At 42.8% G+C, this 20758-nt stretch overlaps 3 protein-coding genes across 3 annotated transcripts in view; 1 reads left to right on the top strand and 2 right to left on the bottom strand.

Annotated features, from left to right (window-relative positions):
• Positions 1-3506: 3506 nt before the first annotated feature.
• LOC116869038 (putative 60S ribosomal protein L39-like 5) lies at positions 3507-13359 on the bottom strand. Its single transcript, XM_032859846.1, has 2 exons — positions 13278-13359; positions 3507-3658 (listed from the first exon to the last, which is right to left on the bottom strand). The coding sequence occupies exons 1-2, from the start codon at positions 13357-13359 to the stop codon at positions 3507-3509; spliced, it is 234 nt and encodes a 77-aa protein (XP_032715737.1).
• Positions 13360-13926: 567 nt separating this feature from the next.
• LOC116869037 (serine/arginine repetitive matrix protein 3-like) lies at positions 13927-15087 on the bottom strand. The gene is made up of 2 exons (XM_032859845.1): positions 14952-15087; positions 13927-14914 (listed from the first exon to the last, which is right to left on the bottom strand). The coding sequence occupies exon 2, from the start codon at positions 14827-14829 to the stop codon at positions 13927-13929; it is 903 nt and encodes a 300-aa protein (XP_032715736.1). The 5' UTR covers positions 14830-14914; positions 14952-15087.
• The window catches only part of BMPR2 (bone morphogenetic protein receptor type 2), a 214924-nt gene continuing 209252 nt past the window's right edge, over positions 15087-20758 (top strand). The window contains exon 1 of the mRNA XM_032860059.1: positions 15087-15828. Coding sequence (XP_032715950.1) covers positions 15753-15828 — 76 coding nt within the window. The 5' untranslated portion in view covers positions 15087-15752. The remainder of the gene's footprint in view (positions 15829-20758) is intronic.

Below are 20758 nucleotides of genomic sequence, written 5' to 3'. Positions count from 1 at the left end.
AAAAAGATTTTAACACATTAAATAATTGTACATTAAATAGGGGCACCTGGGTGGCTCAATCGGTTGGGCAGCTGCCTCTTCGTTTCAGCTCAGTTTGTGATTTCTTGGTCGTAGGATTGAGCCCCACATGGGGTTCCATGCTCAGATTCCCTCTCCCTCTCCCTCCCACTCTGCCCTTCCTCCTGCATGTGCAAGTTCTCTCAGATAATAAAATCTTTAAAAAATGTAATAATTGTAGGGGCAACTAGGTGGCTCAGTTGGTTAAGTGTCTGCCTTCAACTGAGGTCATGATCCCCAGGTCCTGGGATCAAGTTCTGAGAGTCAAGGGTTAGGCTCCCTGCTCAGTGGGGAACCTGCTTCTCCTTCTCTCCACTTCCCACTCCCCTTCCCCCTGCTGTGCTCTCCCTCACTCTCTCTCTTTCAAATAAATAAAATCTTTTTTTAAGAGTTGCCAATATTTAGGGCACCTGAGTGGCTCAGAGGGTTGAGCCTCTGCCTTCGGCTCGGGTCATGATCTCAGGGTCCTGGGATTGAGCCCCGCATCGGGCTCTCTGCTCAGTGGGGAGCCTGCTTCTCCCTCTCTCTCTCTGCCTGCCTCTCTGCCTACTTGTGATCTATCTCTGTCAAATAAATAAATAAAATATTAAAAAAAAAAGAGTTGCCAATATTTATGTGTATTTACTTAAAAAAAAGATTTTATTTATTTATTTGTCAGAGAGAGAGAGAGAGAGAGAGAGAGCACAAGCAGGGGAGCAGCAGGCAGAGGGAGAAGCAGGCTCCCTGCCAAGCAAGGACCCTGATGTGGGACTCAATCCCAGGACTCTGGAATCATGATCTGAGCTGAAGGCAGACGCTTAACGGACTGAGCCACCCAGGCGTTCCTAAATAAATAAAATCTTAAAAAATAATTGTACCTGAAATAATTAGAGAGAAATAACTTGTGCCTTTTTTCTTTTTTAAAAGATTTTATTTATTTATTTGATATAGAGAGAGAGTGCACATTAGGGGGAGCAGCAGGCAGAGGGAGAGGGTGAACCAAGCTCCTTGCTGAGCAGGGAGCCCCATAAGCGGCTTGATTCCAGGACCCTGGGATTATGACCTGACAGAAGGCAGACACTTAAGGTGCCCCAAAGTTAAAAGTAACTTTGGCTTTTTATTTTTATTTTTTTTAAAAGATTTTATTTATTTCTTTGACAGAGAGAGATCACAGCAGGCAGAGAGGCAGACAGAGAGAGAGGAGGAAGCAGGCTCCCTGCTGAGCAGAGAGCCCGATGCGGGGCTCGATCCCAGGACCCTGGGATCATGACCTGAGCCGAAGGCAGAGGCTTTAACCCACTGAGCCACCCAGGCGCCCCAAACTTTGACTTTTTAAAAAGTAACTTTCACTTAAAAAAAAAAAAAAGATTTTATTTATTTATTTATTTGGGAGAGAGAGAGGGAGGGAGCTCACACTCAAGCACATAGTAGGGAAGGGCAGAGGGAGAGGGAAACTTAAGCAGACTCTGTGTGGAGCACAGAGCCCAATCTCACCACCCTGAGATCATGGCTTGAGCAGAAACCAAGGGTCAGATGCTCAACTGACTGAGCCACCCAGGCCCCCCTAACTTGTGCTTTTCTCATGTCTTTGGCAACATTGGATAACTATGTTATGTTCATCATACTGAAATAGAGAGCTTTTAGAAATTAATACTGAGGGGTATCTGGGTGGCTCAGTCAGCTAAGCTTCAGCCTCTTGATTTCAGCTCAGGTCATGTCTTGGGTGGAGAAATCAAGTCCCTCCTGGAACTCTATGCTCAGCAGAGTCTGCTTGTCCCTCTCCCTCCCCGGTCTTGCATGTACCTGCTCTCTCATTTTAAAAACATCTTCTAGGGTGCCTGGGTGGCTCAGTGGGTTAATCTGCTGCCTTCGGCTCAGGTCGTGATCCCAGGCTTTCTGCTTCGGCAGGTAGCCTTCTTCCCCCTCTCTCTGTCTCTCTGCCTGCCTCTCTGCCTACTAGTGCTCTCTGTCAAATAAATTAAAAAAAATAAAATTAAATTTTAAAAAAATCTTCTAAAAAAAGTTAATACTGATATGACATTTATACAATATTATACATCCAAAAAAGTATTTAATAAATGGTTGTTGATTGATTCGTAACTTTCGTAAGTCATTGTATTTCTCAATAAGTTGTGAAGGGTGATTCAGGGGGCGCCTGGGTGGCTCAGTGGGTTAAGCCTCTGCCTTCGGCTCAGGTCATGATCCCAGGGTCCTGGGATCGAGCCTCGCATCGGGCTCTCTGCTCAGCAGGGAGCCTGCTTCCCTCTATCTCTCTCTCTCTGCCTACCTCTCTGCCTACTTGTGATCTCTCTGTCGAATCAACAAATAAAATCTTAAAAAAAAAAAAAAGGGTGACTCAGACCTCTCTGGAGATTACAAAGGTTGAATTATATACTTTGATCACATATTAGCATGTAACTGGAAAAATCACTTGCTTCTATATTCTGGTTGTGAACAGTGGGAATCACATACATTAAGAAGAAAAATGAAACAAAAGGGAAGAAAAATGTAAAAAAAGTGACTTTTTTTTCCTATAAAACTATACAATTCAGGACTCAAAATTATACAAATAGGTTCACCTATTTCATGAGTAAGTTTAAACAAAGAATCACTACATTTCCACTAATATAAAATAATATGCTGTAGAAAGGCTTTTTCTTAAATAGTTTTTTTCAGCTGTGTCCTTTAGGATAGAAATGAAACCTGTCATTAAATGTAATTATCCTAAAATAGGAAATTTGTGATACAAATAAATAATAGGGTTTTAAAGCTGGAAAGAAACAGGGATAACTAGTCTAAACTTATCTTACAGATGAGGAACTGAGGCCTAGAGAAATGAAATGATCTGTCGAAGTCCGGAACCATCGTAGTAGAACCAATAGCGGATCTAAACCCAAAAAATGTTAGGGGTGCCTGGTGGCTCAGTCTGTAGAGCATGCGACTTGATCTTGAGGTTCTGAGTTTGAGTCCCATGTTGGGTGTAGAGATTACTTATTGAAAAAAACAAAACAGAACAAAGCTTTAGGAACACTACTTCTAATTGTTTCCTTTAACAATTTATCTGATTTACTGACATGAAAAGATACTCTGTAGATGTCGAATATTGCCATTCTGCATGGGTTTTAAAAGAAAAAGTATTCCTTGAATTGATCCAATGACTGGATAACTTGATGGTTCTCTTACTATATAGAATTAACCAAATCTTAAAAATGTAGAACTACTCAAATTCTTCCATAACCCACTTTATTCTTTTAACCACTGTAGTTTCAATAATTTCTTTTTTTTTCCAAACAGAAGTTCTCATATTTATTAATGTGCCAACCTATTAGTGCAGAAGCATAGTAAGAGAGAAGAATCATTTTCCCAATCAAATGTGCCCATTATTCAGGAAGTAGTGATTGCAGAGTGATATGTTACAAGCAAGAGACCTTCATGCAACATAAGTGTGTGAGCCAACTTAATGCAATTCCTTATAAACCCAGCTTAGTTTTTCTCCAATGCGTCCTCTTAGAGTTGTATCTGATTTTATTACCAGTTATCATCTGAATCCACTGGGGAATGGGATGATTCTGCTTTTGTTTCTTGGCCAGGAATTGCTTGATCTTCAAAGTCTTGTGAGAAGATAAGGTAAGGACCAGTCAACCACACCCACCGTAGTGCTGGAGAAAAGGAGAGGGCTCAAATAATTTTCTTCCAGGGGTGTCTGACTGGCTCAGTAAGAGAAGCATGCGAATCTTGATCTTGGGGCCATGAGTTTGAGCCCAATGTTGGGTATGGAGATTACTTAAATAAATAAAAGTTTAAAAAGATAATTTTCTTCCGATGGCTAGTCTTTGTAATTTCCTTTGTGTCTGTGTACCTTTGGTACCCATGACTCAGGTCAAGTACTCCAGACCCTTATGTTGATCCCCTTGAATCTTTGTATTATTTATGGTATGTCCAGTAGTTTGGTTTGTTTCTGTAATTAAAAAAATATTTAGGGGCGCCTGGGTGGCTCAGTGGGTTAAGCCTCTGCCTTCGGCTCAGGTCATGATCTCAGGGTCCTGGAATCGAGTCCCGCATCGGGCTCTCTGCTCAGCAGGGAGCCTGCTTCCCTCTCTCTCTCTCTCTGCCTGCCTCTCCATCTACTTGTGATCTCTGTCTGTCAAATAAATAAATAAAATCTTTAAAAAAAATATTTAGGGGTGTCTGGGTGGCTCAGTTGGTTGAACGTCTGCCTTTAGCTTGGGTCATGATCTCAGGGGTTCTGGGATCGAGCCCTGCATCGGGGTCTCTGCTCAGCTGGAGCCTGCTTCTCCATCTCTCTCTGCCTGCCTCTCTGCCTACTTGTGATCTCTCTCTGTCAAATAAATAAATGAAATCTTAAAAAAAAATTTAAAAAAGTACTTAGCTATTTTCCTTCATAATTCTCATTTGTGAATCATGTCCTGGTTTTGTAAAAATTCTCTGACATCATAACAGTCTTACACTGATGTTGTCTGTTGTTTAGGTATCTGTTGAAGGTAACACATATTATATTACTCTATATAAGTTAGATTATGCCTAATAACTATCCTGTAACTTCTGTAGCTTAATATAAGAGTTTATTTATGCTCAGTAGCTATCCTGTAGCTTCTATAGTTTAAAAATTTTTTAAAGATTTTATTTTATTTTTAAAAAGTTTTTATTTAAGTAGTCTCTATACCCAATGTGGGGCTTGAACTCAAAATCCCGAGAGCAAGAGTCATGTGCTCTACTGAATGAGCGAGCTAGCCAGGTGCCCCTTGTCTGCCCTTTTTTTTTTTTTAAAAGATTTATTTATTTATTTATTTATTTATTTATTTATTTAAGAGAGAAGGGGAGGGGGTGGCTGAAGCGGGGGAGGGAACATGGGGCTTGATCTCACAGTCCTATCATGACCTAAAGCAAAATCAAGGGTCTGATGCTCAACTGACTGAGCTACCCAAGCAGCCCTCTGTCTGCCTTTCTTAATACTTTATTAGGATACAGTCCCAGAATTTTATTGATATTCTTAGAGCAATATTTGTGCAGAATTTGAGTGAATTTATCCTATGAAAGCATCAACCTTTTTTTAAAGATTTTAAAAATTGATTTATTTTATAGAGAGGGAGAGAGGAAGAGAGAGAGTGAGAGCACGCGTGGGTGCAGGCAGAGGAAGGGGCAGAGGGAGATACTCTCAGAAGACTCCTTGCTGAATGCAGAGCCCAGCTTGGAGCTTGATCCCATGACCTCAAGATCACAACCTGAGCTAAAATGAAGAGCGGGGTGCTTAACCAACTGAGCCACCTGGGTGCCCACAAAGCATAAATCTTAAAGCCAGTTATTTTCAGATTATAATCATGTACACTATAAATAAATATGACTTCCGATTCTAATCCTGTAAAATACAAATTTATAGAAGTGTAAATGTACTCACTCAAAATATGAACAAATTTCTGGGGCTGACCTGAATTTATCTCTGAAAAAAAACTTCCTTAGCAAGTCAACTAAAAAGCATGAATAAGATTCCAGGAAATATTTTTCTTTTATTTTTTTAATTTTTGAAATTTTTTTTAGAGAGGGGAGGAAAGGCAGAGGGAGAGGGAGAGAGAGAATCTTAAACAGACTCCATGCTGGGCATGGAGCCTGACACCAGGCTAGATCTCACAACCCTGAAATCATGACCTGAGCTGAAATCAAGAGTTGGACACTTGATTGACTGAGCCACGCAAGCACCCAGTATTTTTCTTTAAGTGGGCCACTATTTCATCCTCTTTTGAAGACTCATTATTATGCCTGGGTGACTCAGTCAGTTGAGTGTCTGACTTCTGCTCAGGTCATAATCCCAGGGTTCTGGGCTCCTTGCTCAGCGGGGAGCCGCCTTCTCCCTTTGCCTGGCACTAGCCCTGATCGTGCTCTCTCTCTCTCTCTCAGTCTCTCTCTTTCTCTGACAAATAAATAAAATCTTTTTAAAAAAAGACTCACTATTAAATTTAATTCATTACTACTTTGACACACTGGTTTCTTTAAATAAAATATTTATATATCCCATGAGTCAAACCTCATTGACTCATTGACTTAGGGGCCCTTTCCCTTGACTTTATCTAAGTTAGTGAATGTTTGTCCTATCACTTCTTGCTTTCTTAAACTTGGGTCTGAAGAATTAATACTGTGTGTGTAATAACACAACTTAATAAATAGTGATCCTAACTTGAAAAAGTCTATTTTATTGTAAAATGAAACATGAAAGTATCCTTAAATTATATAGCCAGAGGCAAAATGACTGTGTTCATGAAGATCAATTGTTATCCTAACTACCTTATTCCTAGGGCAAATGGAAGATTTATAGATTCTAGGAATTCCAAGATCTCAGCACCATCCCTATTTACCCTGTCATAAGGGCAGTGCCAAACAATTCCAATTTAGTTCGTTTCAGCAGTCTTTATTAAGGCCCTGTTATATGCTAGTTACTGTGTTTATTGCTGGAAATAGAGTGATAAATAAGAGATCATCCCTCTTTTTAATCTATTAAATTAAAATAATTTAATTTAATTATTTTAAACAAATTAAAACAAAAACAAGAGCAAAAGAGAGAAAACAAAAGTAAGTAATGAAAATGCAACCTGACAAGCACATTATTAGAAGCTTACAAAAGGTATAGAAGTAATGCTAAGAAGGGGTACCTGGCTGGCTCAGTCCGTAGAGCTGGGGACTCTTGATCTCCAGGTTTGTGAGTTCAAGCCCCATGTTGGGCCTAGAGCTTACTAAAAAAAAAAAAAAGGTATTGCAGAAAGGGGATAATTAATTCTGTTTGGCTGTGGGATCAGGGGCATCTTCCTAGAGGTATTACTGTTTGAGCTGGGTGTTGTGAACAAAAATTAAGGAGACAGAAGGGGAAAGTGCATTCTTGGCAAATAAAACATCAAGCACAAAGGCATGTGTATTTGAGGAAGTGTAAGCTCTCTGGTATCACAGAGCTTTGCAAGAGCAGAGACTGACTGTTTTGCTTATTGTATCCACAGTAGCCTAGTATAGAGCCTGGATCACCATAGAAAATAATTATTTGCTAAACAGAAGAAGGAATGAAGGAGCCTTGTGTCATTCTAAGGATTTTTAACCTTGTACCTCCCATAGGCTGAAGCTAACTGGAAGCCAGTGGACAAGAGAGTCTTGGAAATTAAGTTTGTAGAAGTCAGTCCCTGAACAAAGAAGAAAGCGGAAGGTAATGAACTGAGAGCAAATAGGCAAATGATCCACACCCTTATTTTTACCTACTAGCCTTGTATGACGTAGCACTTGCCTACCTCTCTAACTTTATCTCCCATGCCCCAATAAACTGACCTTCTTCTTTTTTCTTTCTTTTTTCCCCCCTCTTATTTCAATCAGAAAGAAATATTTTTAAGTTGTTTTTTTAATCTAGATATAGTTGATACATAATGTTACATTAGTTTCAGGTGTGAAAACTGGCCTTCCTTTTATTCCTCAAATATACCAAGATTGTTCTAACCAGCTCAAGGCCTTTGCTTGTTTCCTAAGCCAGAGACTCTTCTTCTTCTTCTTCTTTTTTTTTTTTAATATTTTATTTATTTATTTGACAATGAGAGATCACAAGGCAGAGAGGCAGGCAGAGAGAGAGGGGAAGCAGGCTCCCCGCTGAGAAGAGCGTATTTGGGGCTCCATCCCAGGACCTTGAGATCATGACCTGAGCTAAAGGCAGAGGCTTAACCCACTGAGCCACCCAGGCACCCCTCAAAAGACTCTTCTACCAGATCTTTGCCTAGCAGAGATCAAGTGATATCTCAGGGGTCAAGAGGTAGCTCTCCCAACAAAACTTACCTGGTAAGTCCTTTTAAGGTAGAACAGCTGTCCCCCTCATACTGTCTCTCCTTTCTAAAAGGTAATGTGGTGATTCCCCTAGAGGATCCCCAATCACCTATACCCTTGTAAAATCCCTTCCTGAGTGTGGGTCGAAACTGTGACTTGCTCCTAACTAACTAAATATGGAAAAGGTGATGGGATACCACTCCTAGATTATGTAAGATTTTGTTTTAACATACTGGAGTTAAGAGAGACTCTCTCTGTTGCCTTTGACTAACGAAGATACTGGGTTGTGAGAATTCACCTATGGAGAGGACCGCATAGCAAGGAACTCTAGGAGCTGAGAACAGCTCCTGGCACCTGAATGAGCTTACCAGGAGGTTCTTCCTCAGTCAGCCCTTTAGATGAGAGCCCCACCTGGATGACACCTTGGCTGCAACCTTGTGAGAACCTGAGCAGAGCACCCTGCTAACTAGTGCCTGGGCTTCTGATGTATGGAAACTGTGAGATAATAAATATGGACGGTTTTGAGCTGCTAAGTTTTGGTAATTTGTTAAACAGCAATAGAAGATGAATAGAGGTAAATACTATGAGGGGATGAGAGGAAGGAACTTGGCTCCCTTGTTCCTTGCTGTATCATTATACCTAGAATAGTGACTGGCACATAGTTTAATACACACTTGTTGGTTATATGAGTGAAAAAGAAAGATGAATGGGTGAATGGATGAATTTCAGCTGGACGGGAGGAGAGGAGAGGACTGGATTCTAGGAACACGGCTAGTAACCATAATGTAAGGAATACGACTTTCTGAGTTGGGCAGGGGGCAGGGAATCTATCGAATAGGTATATATGTGGTTCAAAGATTTCTGGGAGCAGTCATATCTGATATTCTTGCTTTAAGATTTCCTTTACTAGATTATACAGTTGGCCCTTGAACGATATGGGTTTGAACTATGTGAATCCACTTACACACACATTTTTATGACTACAGTATAGTACTCTAAATTTTTTTCTATTCCTTATGATTTTCTTTTTCTTTTTTCTTTTATTATTATTTTTAAAAGATTTTATTTTATTTATTTGAGACAGAGCGAGAGAACACAAGCAGGGAAAGAGGTGCAGAGGGAGAAGAAGAGTGAGATGCAGACTCCCCACTATGCAGGGAGCTCAATGTAGGGCTTGATCTCAGAACCCTGGGATCATGGCCTGAGATGAAGGCAGATGCTTCACCGACTGAGCCACCCAGGTGCCCCTAATTTTTTTAATGATCTTATTTTACTTTATCAATATTTTTAAAGATTTTATTTTTTAAGTGATCTCTATAATCAATGTAGGGCTTGAACTCACAACCCAGAGTTTAAGAGTCATATATGCTCTGCTGACTGAGCCAGCCAAGCACACCTAGTTTTTGTTTGTATGTTTGTTCCTTTGTTTTTCTTTGTTAAGTAAGCTCTATTCCCAATGTGGGGCTTCGGCTCATGATCTAGAGATCTACAATTATAGGCTCTACCAGCTGAGGAGCCAGGCACCCCATCTTCCTTGTGATTTTCCTGAGCAGGGAGCCTGATCTGGGACTCCATCCCAAGACCCTGGGATCAAGACCCATGGTGAAGACAGACGCCCAACCGACTAGGCACCCCTTGTGATTATCTTAATAACATTTTCTTTCCTCTAGCTTATTTTACTGTGAGAATAAGTATATAATACATATATCATACAAAATATGTGTTAATTGTCTGTTTATGGTATCGATAAGGCTTCTAGTCAAACCGTAGGCTATCAGTAATTAAGTTTTGGGGGAGTCAAAAGTTATATAAAAAAAAAAAAAAGAAAGTTATATGTGAATTTTCAATTGCATGGAGGTTGGTGCCCCTAACTCCTGCATTGTTCAAGTGTCAGCTATCTTTTTCCTCCTCCTTCTGCTTCTTCCAAAGGCTAAGCCTTATAAAAATTTTTGCCATATTTTGGTATAGCTTGGAGAATAAATAAACTATCCTATTGTTTGGAGGAAAGCGGAGTTCAGTGTCTGGCATCAGCAAGGAAAATCTCTTACAAGGTATCGGTAGAGAAGTCCAGAGCAAATCAGGTAAACTTGTGGAAAATATGTCTTCCACTGGGATCTTTCAATGCCTGGGAGAAGCTGGGTTCTCTTGCCGTTAGTCACTCAGGATGGGAAGCTCAGATGATTTTATTTAGTTCTAAATGGAAGGGAAGGTTGACCCCAGATGCTGGGCTAACTAAAATTTCAAAAGTTAGACAAAAGGAGAAGGAAAGAAATGAGACAATAGATCTAAGTTCCAAATACAAGGCTTTTTTCTTATTATTTTTAAGCTTTTCTTAATATATTTTTTTTCCTTTTTTAAAGATTTATATATTTATTTTAAGGGGCCAAGGTGCAGAGGAAGAGAGAATCCCAAGCAGAATCTGCGCTGAGCACAGAGCCCAACTGGGAGCTGGATCTCACGACCCTGGGATCATGACCTGAGGGGAATGCCCAACTGACTGTGCCACTCAGGCACCCCTAAGCTTTGCTTATTTTATTTTATTTTTTTTTAAAGATTTTATTTATTTGACAGAGAGAGATCACAGATGGAGAGGCAGGCAGAGAGAGAGAGAGAGAGAGAGAGAGAGAGAAGCAGGCTCCCTGCCGAGCAGAGAGCCCAATGTGGGACTCGATCCCAGGATCCTGAGATCACGACCCGAGCCGAAGGCAGCGGCTTAACCCACCTAGCCACTCAGGCGCCCCATGCTTTGCTTATTTTAGAAAGAGAGAAATTTAAAGTTGCTTTTAGGTCCAGAGGTTATTGGAGGTGGAGGGGGGTGTCAATCTCCAATCTCATTTTCCTTGTACTCCACAATTGGGTTTTCCCCTCTCCCCACAACTATACCTTAATCTTCCAAAAGGAGACTACGCCATGTCCCATTTCTCAGTTTAGCCCTAAAGATTAAGTCCTGAAGTTTCTAAGCAGCCTCAAGTTGCCTTTCATTATTTTGACCCTGTACTGTGTCCCGGCGCTAACTTCTGGGCATCTGTATTATTTTTCTTCTAGAGCTAAGAGTTTTTCTTATACTTTTCTTTGACATTATCCCTTTGTAATGATAAAAATTTATTCTTAGAAGTGTTCGGTATCTCTGAGCTTGGGTAACTCCTGTTTATCCTTATTCATATAACAAGGATTCTGCCTAGGTCCTTATTCCAATGCATATCCTCTGAGTTTCTTTAGACCCTCACTAAAACCAGGGCTTTCCTTTTATAAGTCTTCTACCTCAGAGGAAAGCTATAATCAATGAGGGGCCTTAATACAGAGTGAAGATCCAACAGTTTTATAGACACTGTTGGTCCCCTTGGATTTCTGTGTTGCTCCTTTCATTTCTTAATTTCTTATGCCAGAGTTTTCCCCTTATGTTAGAAGACCGTCCTATCCTACTTGGGCTTTTGGTGATTAGAGTACTGGTGATTATTTCCTCCTTGCACACGATGGTAGTATTAAGGTTGTTATCAGTTCTTCTAGTAACGTGGTATAATATTACATTTCCTTTTTCTCTGGGAGTTAGGTTTGGTCATGTGACTTCTTTGGCCAATAAAATGTGATTGGAAGTAAGGTGTATTGCTTCTGAGTGGAAGCATTTTAATGGTTAGAGCAAAAACACTGCAGTATTAGCAATTAAATTTTATGATCCTTACTATAGCTCTCTCTTCTTCTTTTTTTTTTTTTTTTTTAAGGAGGCTCTATACCTAACATGGGGCTTGAATGCAAGACCCCAAGATCAAGTCACATGTTCTACTGACTGAGCCAGCCAGGTGCTCCCCTAACTGTAGCAGTCTTGAAAGCATGTATCTCAGTGAAGCCTCCAGTAGTCTGGTGACCTCAGTGACTAAAATGAGCAGAATCCATGTAGTGGATATTGTGCTGAGCTCCCCAGACCCACCCTTTAGGACTACAGCATAACTTCTCCCAACTATTGGAAATGCTGGTGGCGAACAGCTTTCAGCTGGGTTCCTCTCTGAGGGTTGATCTTGGCTAAAGAGAGTCCTCTTGGGGAGCCTGGGTGGCTCAGTGGGTTAGGCCTCTGCCTTCATCTGGGTCATGGTCTCAAGAGTCCTGGAATCCAGCCCCGCATTCTGCTCTCTGCTCAGCGGGGAGCCTGCTCCTCCCCGCCCCTCCTGCCGCCTACTTGTGATCTCTCTCTCTCTCTCTCTCTGTTAAATACATAAAATCTTAAAAAAAAAGAAAAGAAAAGAGAGTCCTCTCATCCAAGGGTCACCTCCCTTCCCTGGGTGCAGCCCATATCCAATGACATGTTGGTGGGAAGGTATAACGATCAGGCCTTCTGTTCCAATTTAGGACAATGCTGAAGGGTCATTCCAGTTCCAGATTCCCTGCAGAACTGGCTGAAGCCTCAGTTGCAACTGCACTGTAGTTCAAGTTCTCCCTTTCCAGTGATTTTTTTTTTTTTTTTGACCCTCAGTCTCCAGAGGTTGTTCTTGAGAGTACTACTCAATAACCTCCTGTTTCCCGAAGAATCTTACTTGTAACAGGCTTCCTGATGACTTGCATCAAACATGTAATGTGAGAAATGAAACTTTTGTGGCTATAAGATGCTGAGATGTTTGTTACAATCTAGCCTATCCTGACTGGTGTAGATACCAGACCTTGCCTGCCCTGCCAATCCTTTGTTTTCACTTGAGCTTGACTTGTATTGTCTGTTTGGTCTTTGTGGACATACTGATGGCCCAGTTCTAGTTCTTCCCTGATGGTCTTTCTCATAGTGAGTGAATAGCTATGTCCCAACTGAGATGCTACAAAGAACGACAGAAAAGGGAAGAGGGCTGCCTATCTAGTTGTCTATGAATTATTCCTACCAAGTCAGTGGTATATATTTTTTTTCATATGAATTTCCTAGGATCCTTTCTTCTTTTTTATATGTTTTACCATACATTTGTAATATGTATAAGGGTACTTAATGTATCTTAGGACAATTTTTATGTAAATAAAAATAGAATAATCTCAATTTGAGAAAGAACAGTATCCTACTAATTAACAAACTTTCTGCACCTCTAACTTACCAAAATCCCATTTCTCTGAGCGCTAGATCTTATTTCTTGAAAGTCAAATGGCAAAAATATAGTAGTAAAGGTAATGAATCAAAGCTCCTTCTAATTTTTTCTTTTTCAGGGATTTTACTATACAGAAATATTTCTTTCTGCCGGAGGGGTAAACGGTATAAAAATATTTCCACCAAAAAGAGTCTGAGAATCGTGGGTTGGTATTATTAAAACCCATAATTATACTACATATTTAGTATGATAACAGCAACTAGTTTAAGGAACGTGGAGGTTTATTTACCTCAAGTTCAGATAAAGAGATAAAAGGGGACTTGAACACGCAAATAAAGAGTATGACCTCAGGAGTGTATCTATGAATGTGTCTTTGGAACTGACCTCCACAATGAAAAGACCAGTCAAACCAGCCTTCAGAATAACCCTTCTTATTAGAAGGAAGGCTAGACTTCACCTCTAACATCGACCTCCCACGCAAAATTTCCACCTGGCAGCTCAGAATTAAACACAGACTTCCGATCATGGCATCATGCACGTTGCTTTCTTCCTTTTCTCCCCAGCAAAATCCCACCCAAGTCGACATGATCCCGCAGGAGGTGTGCAAAGGCTCCAGGGCGGAGGCGGGGAGGGGGAGAATTCCTTCTCCTATCCTGGTCGCTTGGGTTTTTGCAATTCAAAAAACCGACGACACAGATTCTTTCCAGGAAGCTTCGGTACCAACAGGACCTCTTCATTTCCTTGGGCGCGAACTCATTCTTGACTCTGGGGCAGCAACTCCTCACCGCAATTTTCCTTTCACAGGTCCTAAAAAGCCCCTAAGGCCCACAGCCTTTGTGAATAAAGGCCCACCTCTAAGTGGGAACCGCGCGGCAGAGACAGAGACGCAGATACATTGTATAGAATTAAAAAAAGAGAGTTTGCTTTCTGACTTCGCACCCTTTCAAATGGCCAATATTTGTGTCAGCTAAGAAGGGATGCGGTGGTGGGCACTGGAGAGAAGCCGCACACCGATAAAAGCAAAAATATCAATTTAGGGTGCTCTCTCCAAGTCCGGCTTTGTTTGAGTCAGCGAGGGGAGCCCGAGGAGGCCGAGGTCTACGGTTCTGGGAAAGGAGGGTTCTTCTGGATTCTTTGGGATATGGAGAGGCAGGCTCCGGCCCCAAGAAACGACGACGGCAGTTCCGCCTCTCAAGGCTTCACTCCAGGAATCCCGGAGGAGACCGCGACACCTCGGTCCGGGGTTAAACCACGGCTCAGAGCAGTTTGCCAAGGCTGGACAAAAGATGTGGCCGCTCTCTCTCAAACACACACACACAGATCCCGAGCGCGCACGTATGGAAGGTTTGTGCGTGTGAGGGAGAAAGGCCATTGCCGCCCGCTGCGGGTTGCCGGCCCCACCCTGCCCTCGGCAGCGGGGAGAGACACGCCACGCGCGGGCCGCGGAGTTAATCTCGGAGAGCCCGGGAGCGAGGGGCGGGGCCGGGCGGGGCCGCGAGCGCGCAGGCGCAGTGCGGGCTTCCTCGCGCCGCCGCCACTGCGGCCGCCGCCGCCGCCCGCGCTGCACCACAGGCCCGAGACAGACAGGGCCGGGAAGAGCCGGAGACTGAGGAGGAGGCGGAGGCGGCGGCGGAGGCGGGGCGACTCCGGTGACCGGGAGCGCCGCAGACTGGCAGCTGCGGCGACTCCCCCCTTTGTGTCTGGTCTGCTCGGAGCCACTGGAAGTGCTTCCCGGAGGGGTGCGGGGTGTCTCGCCGCCTCGTCGCCCACCCCCCTCCTCAGCCAGCCACCTACCTCCGCCCTCCCGCCGCCCCCCGCCCTCGGCCCGCGACGCCCGAGCTCCGCCCGGAGCCCTGAGCTGCGGGAGAACGAGGCGGCGGCGGCGGCGGCAGCGGCTTCCTCGGGGCGGGGGTTGTGATTCGCTCACAGGAGCCATTGACGGGAGAAGACGAGGCTTTTCTTCGTGGAATTTACCTCAGGCAAGATCGAGAGGCCGCAATAAAAAAGAGAGAAAGAGAGAGGAGCGAATCCGGGAGGGCTGGAAAGGGCAGCTCCCCGCACCTCCCCTCCGCCCGCCGTCTCGGGGAGCTCGGGGCCCTGCCTGCTGACCCTTCCCCTCCCCCGCTTCCTACCGCCCCTCAGCGCACCGGCCGGGCCCTGGCAGAGCCTCGCAGGATTGTTGGGCGAAGGCTCGAAGGCGGCGTGGGTTTGTCCATGGAGGCAGGCACCTTTTTCGATCCAGTCGAGGAACGGGGTTTGTTGTTCTCGCAATCCGAGTGAAGGAAGCACCGAAGCGAAACTTAAGAAGGAATCCTGCCCTCCCGGAGCCACGGGCGATGCGACTCGTGCCGCCGGGCGCCGCCGCCGCCCGCCCGGCTTCGCCCTTCGCGGCAGTCGGGAACTTGGTCTGATCCTCAGTCCCGCCGTCGAAGCCCCCGCCTGCCACCCCCCTGCACCCCGGCTATGTTTTCTCGCAGACCTGGATATTTTTTCGACATCGTGAAACTACGAGGGAAATAACTGCGGGGCTTTCTTCCCGTCTCTCTGCTTCTCCACACGGACATGCCTTCAGTTTGGGTGGCCGCGGCACCCGGTCCTCGGCGAATGAACCTCCTCAGCCGCGAGGGAGAGAAATGAAGGGAATTTCTGCCGCGGAATGAAAGCTCTGCGGCTGGGTCCTCTCATCTGCCATTTGTCCTTTCAGACTGCGTTGTAATACCTACGGGCCGGACGAGTCAGACGCGAGCGAGGACCAGCCTCCCGGCCGTACCTCTCCGCCCGTGTTTACTTTCCATATATATATATATATTTTTTTTTTTCTTTTTTTCTCTGCCCTCCTGCTACTCGGCTGGCCCAGGGATGACTTCTTCGCTGCAGCGGCCCCGGGGGGCACCTTCGCTCCTGTGGACGGTCCTGCTGGTCAGCACTGCGGCCGGTGAGTAGCCCCGCGCGGCGCGTCGGGCCGCTTTCCCTGCGGGTGGCGGGCGAGGGAGCCCGCAGAGGCCGAGGCCTGCGATCGCTGTGGAGGGAGCCGCGTCCGGTACCTGCGCGCCCTTCCCGTTCCTTCTAGGGAAATAACCCTGCCTGTTTTTGTGTAGTTTCGAATCCCTGCTCCCGTAGCCCCCTCCCCATCCCCCACGGGTGGGGGGAAAGACATATTGGGTGTGGTATCTTGACATTTTTAGCTGTGAGGTAATGCAAGGATTAAAAATAATATTTTAATCGCCAATGAACAGTGTCTATTATGAGATCTTTGGAAACAGAGCTGTAGATTTTTTTTTTAACATAAAGAAGCGGATTTGGCTTACAGTTAAAAGAACATCAACTATAGAACATACACTTTCGCCTTATTTTTAGATTTAGATCATTCTTTGGGAATCCATGTTACTTTCATTATTCCGAAATGCTACCGAATGAATTGGATGAATGTCGAGGAAGCCAGAGCTTTGACATTCTTACTACATTGTATAATACTGTTAATTATTTTCGTTATTCTTATTTTGTTCCAAAGCATTTTGGTAATTTTATTTCCATCTTTTTAACGTAAATACACGCGTATTTTATATGCTTTTGGGATTACTACTGGGCTTAAAAGTATTTTCGATAACTTCATATTTTAGTCATCTGGTATCTGTTGGCTTTCTTGTCATTGGGACAACTTTGACCTCACATCAGACGTCTAGCATATTTGAGTCCTGAAAGTTCTTTGACATTTTACTATGCTTAAAGGGAAATGGTAGTCATCCTTTCCTTAGGATATTTTCTTTTAGTTCCCAGATACCTCAGAGAAAGCCTCATTTCTGTTTACAGTTAGTTTTCAAGCAGTCTTTTGGTGATAATGCTTTTAGAAATTTTTGGAATGAACTGTACATATAATTCTTAAGTTTGGTGTAGGATGGCCATTGATTATGCATTTAGAGATGAATAAGGGACCATATAACAGCTTTTAAATTTTTACAAGTGTGTATTTTTCACATTCAATAAATTTCTCATTGCTCTGCTGGACACAGGTTGCTTGCTTATTTCCATTTTAAAAGTGTGCATTGGGAAAATTCTGAAAGAAAATTTAAAGTTTCCGTTAGTGCCTTTGATATTGGTTGTCTATTATGTTTATGATAAATTTATGTCGTTATATTAAAAAATTCGAACTTCTGAATTGAAATGTATTTTGAAACTGACATTTTAATAGTCTTAAACATCACAATTCCTTTTGGGATAAAAATGAACAATTTTTTTCTAGGTTTCTTTATTTTGTGTTAGCTATTGAAATTCCCTAGCTGTAAGTCTTGTGATTCCTGTAAAATATGAAGAGAGTAAAAGGCTTTAGGTTTAAGCAGTCATTCTGTGATCAGAAATCTCAGAACATAGACTTTGCATGTTCTTTGTTATTCTTAACCTTTTTAGAATGTAGATTCTCGTTTATAGTTACAGGCTTATCATTTTGTGATCAAAACTGATAACAGTAAGGGAAAGAACAGTGATTTAAAAATACATTTAATTTGTATTTGGTAAATAAAATAGAATAATGTTCCTTGAAATGGAGGGATTGAAAGAATCACTACTTAAAGTGGTATTGGTTTTTGTTTTTTTTTTTCCCTCTAGTATTACATAGTACTGGATGCCAAAACTTGTGAAGCTGGATTTCACAGTAATAACAGTAATAGTAATAGCTAGTGTTTATTTTTATTTATTTATTTAACAGAGAGCGAGAGCAAGAGTGAAAGAGAGAATGCATGCACAAGCAGGGGGAGCGGCTCCTCACTGAGCAGAGAGGGAGAAGCAACTATTCTAATAGCTTTACATGTATTTTCTCATTTGATCCTCATGACAGTTCTACACTCCAGGTCTAATTATGTTCCTTTTACAGAGAGGACAAGTGAAGTACAGAGAATTTAAATAACTCACCACAGAGTAAATTCTGGAGCCAGGATTATAGCCTGTACCCTTACCTAACACATTAATGATAACAACAGCTTACTCTAATTGGGAACATAAGATAGAGTAGTGCCTTCACTAGATTAGCCTCTGAAAAGAAGTAGGGATGCTTGACAGGATTGTCATTCAGCACTGGTTATGCAGATGTCATGGTTCTAAATGTGTTACACTTTTCCTGATACTGCAGCGGCTAGTACAGTTTTGTTAGGCGCAAGGTGACTAGAGAGAGCCTGTGTGGACTTGGGATACATAGATGTAGTGATGTAACCAGACAGGTGCAAATAGTGTTGCTGATAGGAAAAAAAATATAGGAAGACTGGCTGATATCACATCCCTCTTTGGGGGCACGGATAAATCCTTTATTTCATTTGAATCCCTCTTTCCCGCTTAACTGTATCTGGTTCTTGGATTCCTTAATTCTAAGACTATTTTATATGCAAAAAATTAGAATTTATAGAAAAATATGTGCTTATTTGGTTTATAAATGAATTCTTAATTTTAATAAAAGGATATAATACAATGCAATATTTACTATAGAATCAGTTTCTGTTAAAATTTCTTTTTTGGAAAAAAAGTTGTCCCTCTTTATTTAGGTTGTAATGGCTACAGATAACATATGTAACCCTATAACCCACCCTACTCTGTGCAGGCCCTTGAGCAGGCTCAGCTCCCCTTTCCTCCAGTCTTCTTGTCCTCCTCATTCTTGTCCTTCTTGCCATCCTTGGGTTGCCCGGGAGGCCAGGGAGCCCATGACATTTCAAATGGCCTTTTTCTTGGGATTCACTCCTGGAAGGTTCTCCGGAACATCTGAAGGAACTCAGGATTCTGCATCACATCATAATTCTTCATCTCCATGGCTGGCTTGGATATGTCTAATGGCTGGACTGACATCATTGTCAGTTGAATCTTCCTGAATTTGAAATAATTCACTTGATTTCTTTCTTCTTCTTCTTTTTTAAAGTAAATTCTCGGGCTTGAACTCACAACCTGGAGGTCAGGAGTTGCATGCTCTACTGACTGAGCCAGCCTGTGTGCCTCCCTTGGTTAGATTTCAGTTTTACATCTCTTTAGGAATATACACATTGTCTAAAAGAATATTCATCTATTTAGTTAGGGTTCTTAAGCACTGAAGTCAATAAATATTGTTAGGGAACTGGAAATTAGTAATCTTTATTTTTGTATTTCTTAATATGTGGGCACTGCAACAGGGCCACTTGTGTTTTTTTTTCCCCCCAAGATTTTTATTTATTTTTTTAACAGGGAGCGAGAGCAAGAGAGAGAGAGAGAATGCACGCACAAGCAGGGGGAGTCCGATGGAGGGCTCCATCCCAGGAGCCTGGGATCATGACCTAAGGCAAAGGCAGATGCTTAATTGACTGAGCCACCTCCTCCACCCTCATGATGACCCCCCCCCCACCTTTTAAAAAAGATTTTATTTATTTGAGAGAGAGCATGAGCAGGGGGAACAGGCGGAGAGGGAGAGGAGTCTTTTTTTTTTTTTTAATATATCATTTATTTATTTGACAGACGGAGATCACAAGTAGGCAGAGAGGCAGGCAGAGAGAGAGAGGGGGAAGCAGACTCCCTGCTGAGCAGAGAGCCTGATGTGGGGCTCTATCCCAGGACCCTGGGATCATGACCTGAGCCAGAAGGAGAGGCTTTAACCCACTGAGCCACCCAGGCACCCCGGGGGAGAGGAGTCTTAAACAGACTTTGTGCTGAATGCAGAGCCAGATGCAGGGCTGGATCTCATGACCATGTGATCACAGCCTGAGCCCAAACCAGGAGTCAGACACTCAATAGACTGTACCACCCAGGTGCCCCATCACCTGTGGTTTTTGATAAAATTCATATCTCCGTCACTATAATCTAGATGTACTGAAAGGATCTCACTGGGACCTATAGTGTTTTAAGTTTAAAAAAAAAAAATATATAGGTCCCAGCGAGATCCTGAAAGATTCTCCCTTAGGCAAGTTTGAGGACCCTGATTTATATAGTCAGTCTTAATTGTTTGGATTTTTAAAATATTGTGATTCAGTCAACTTTTGCTGCATAATAGCTGGTAACCACAAAATCATAGTGACATACAACAAGAAGTGTTTATTCTGCTTCATTTGTCTCATTCTTGGGCCCAAGCTGGAGGGACGGGTAACACCTCTCTGGGGGAAGCTTGTCTTATAGCAATGGCAGAAGTACCAGGAGACAAGCTCAATCCTACCAGGCATTTTCAGATTCTTGTTCCTCTGACATCCCATTTTACCAAGACCAAAGGCAACAAGTAGTGAAGTACATTCTGGCTGTAATGAGGCCATGGTAACGTATGGACATGTGATCCTGTTGCTGGGAAATGAAGAATTGGGATCTTCAGTCTACCACATATGATCAGGAAGATGATCCTGATGAGGAGTTTCTCTTACCATTTGAACAGGGCCAAACTCTTTTTTTTTTTTTTAAGATTTTATTTATTTATTTGACAGAGATTACAAGCAGGCAGAGAGGCAGGCAGGCAGAGAGAGAGAAAGGGAAGCAGGTTCCCTGCTGAGCAGAGAGACCGATGTGGGGCTCCATCCCAAGACTCTGGGATCATGACCTGAGCTGAAGGCAGAGCCTTTAACCCACTGAGCCACTCAGGCAACCCCTGATGGGTAAATTCTAACCATAAAATTCTAACCATAAAAGATACAGGATGAAGTCAGTGTAAATTAGTTAATTTTATAAATGGCCATACCAACTATTTTGGCACTTATTGCCTTGCTTTTGAATATCAGTTATGTGTATTTGCTTTGTCCTCCTAACTGATAATTGTTTCTTGAAGACAGAGTTTATTTTTTTTTTTTTAAGATTTTATTTATTCATGAGAGAGAGCATGTGCTCAAGAGAACACAAGCAGGGGGAGGTGCCGAGGGAGAAGCAGACTCCCCGCTGGGCAG

This window comes from Lontra canadensis, unplaced genomic scaffold (genome assembly GCF_010015895.1).
Source record: "Lontra canadensis isolate GAN:19392208 unplaced genomic scaffold, GSC_riverotter_1.0 scaffold18, whole genome shotgun sequence".
NCBI lineage: Eukaryota > Metazoa > Chordata > Mammalia > Carnivora > Mustelidae > Lontra > Lontra canadensis.
Note: the sequence above shows the minus strand (reverse complement) of the source record. Positions and strands in the feature narration are given on the sequence as shown.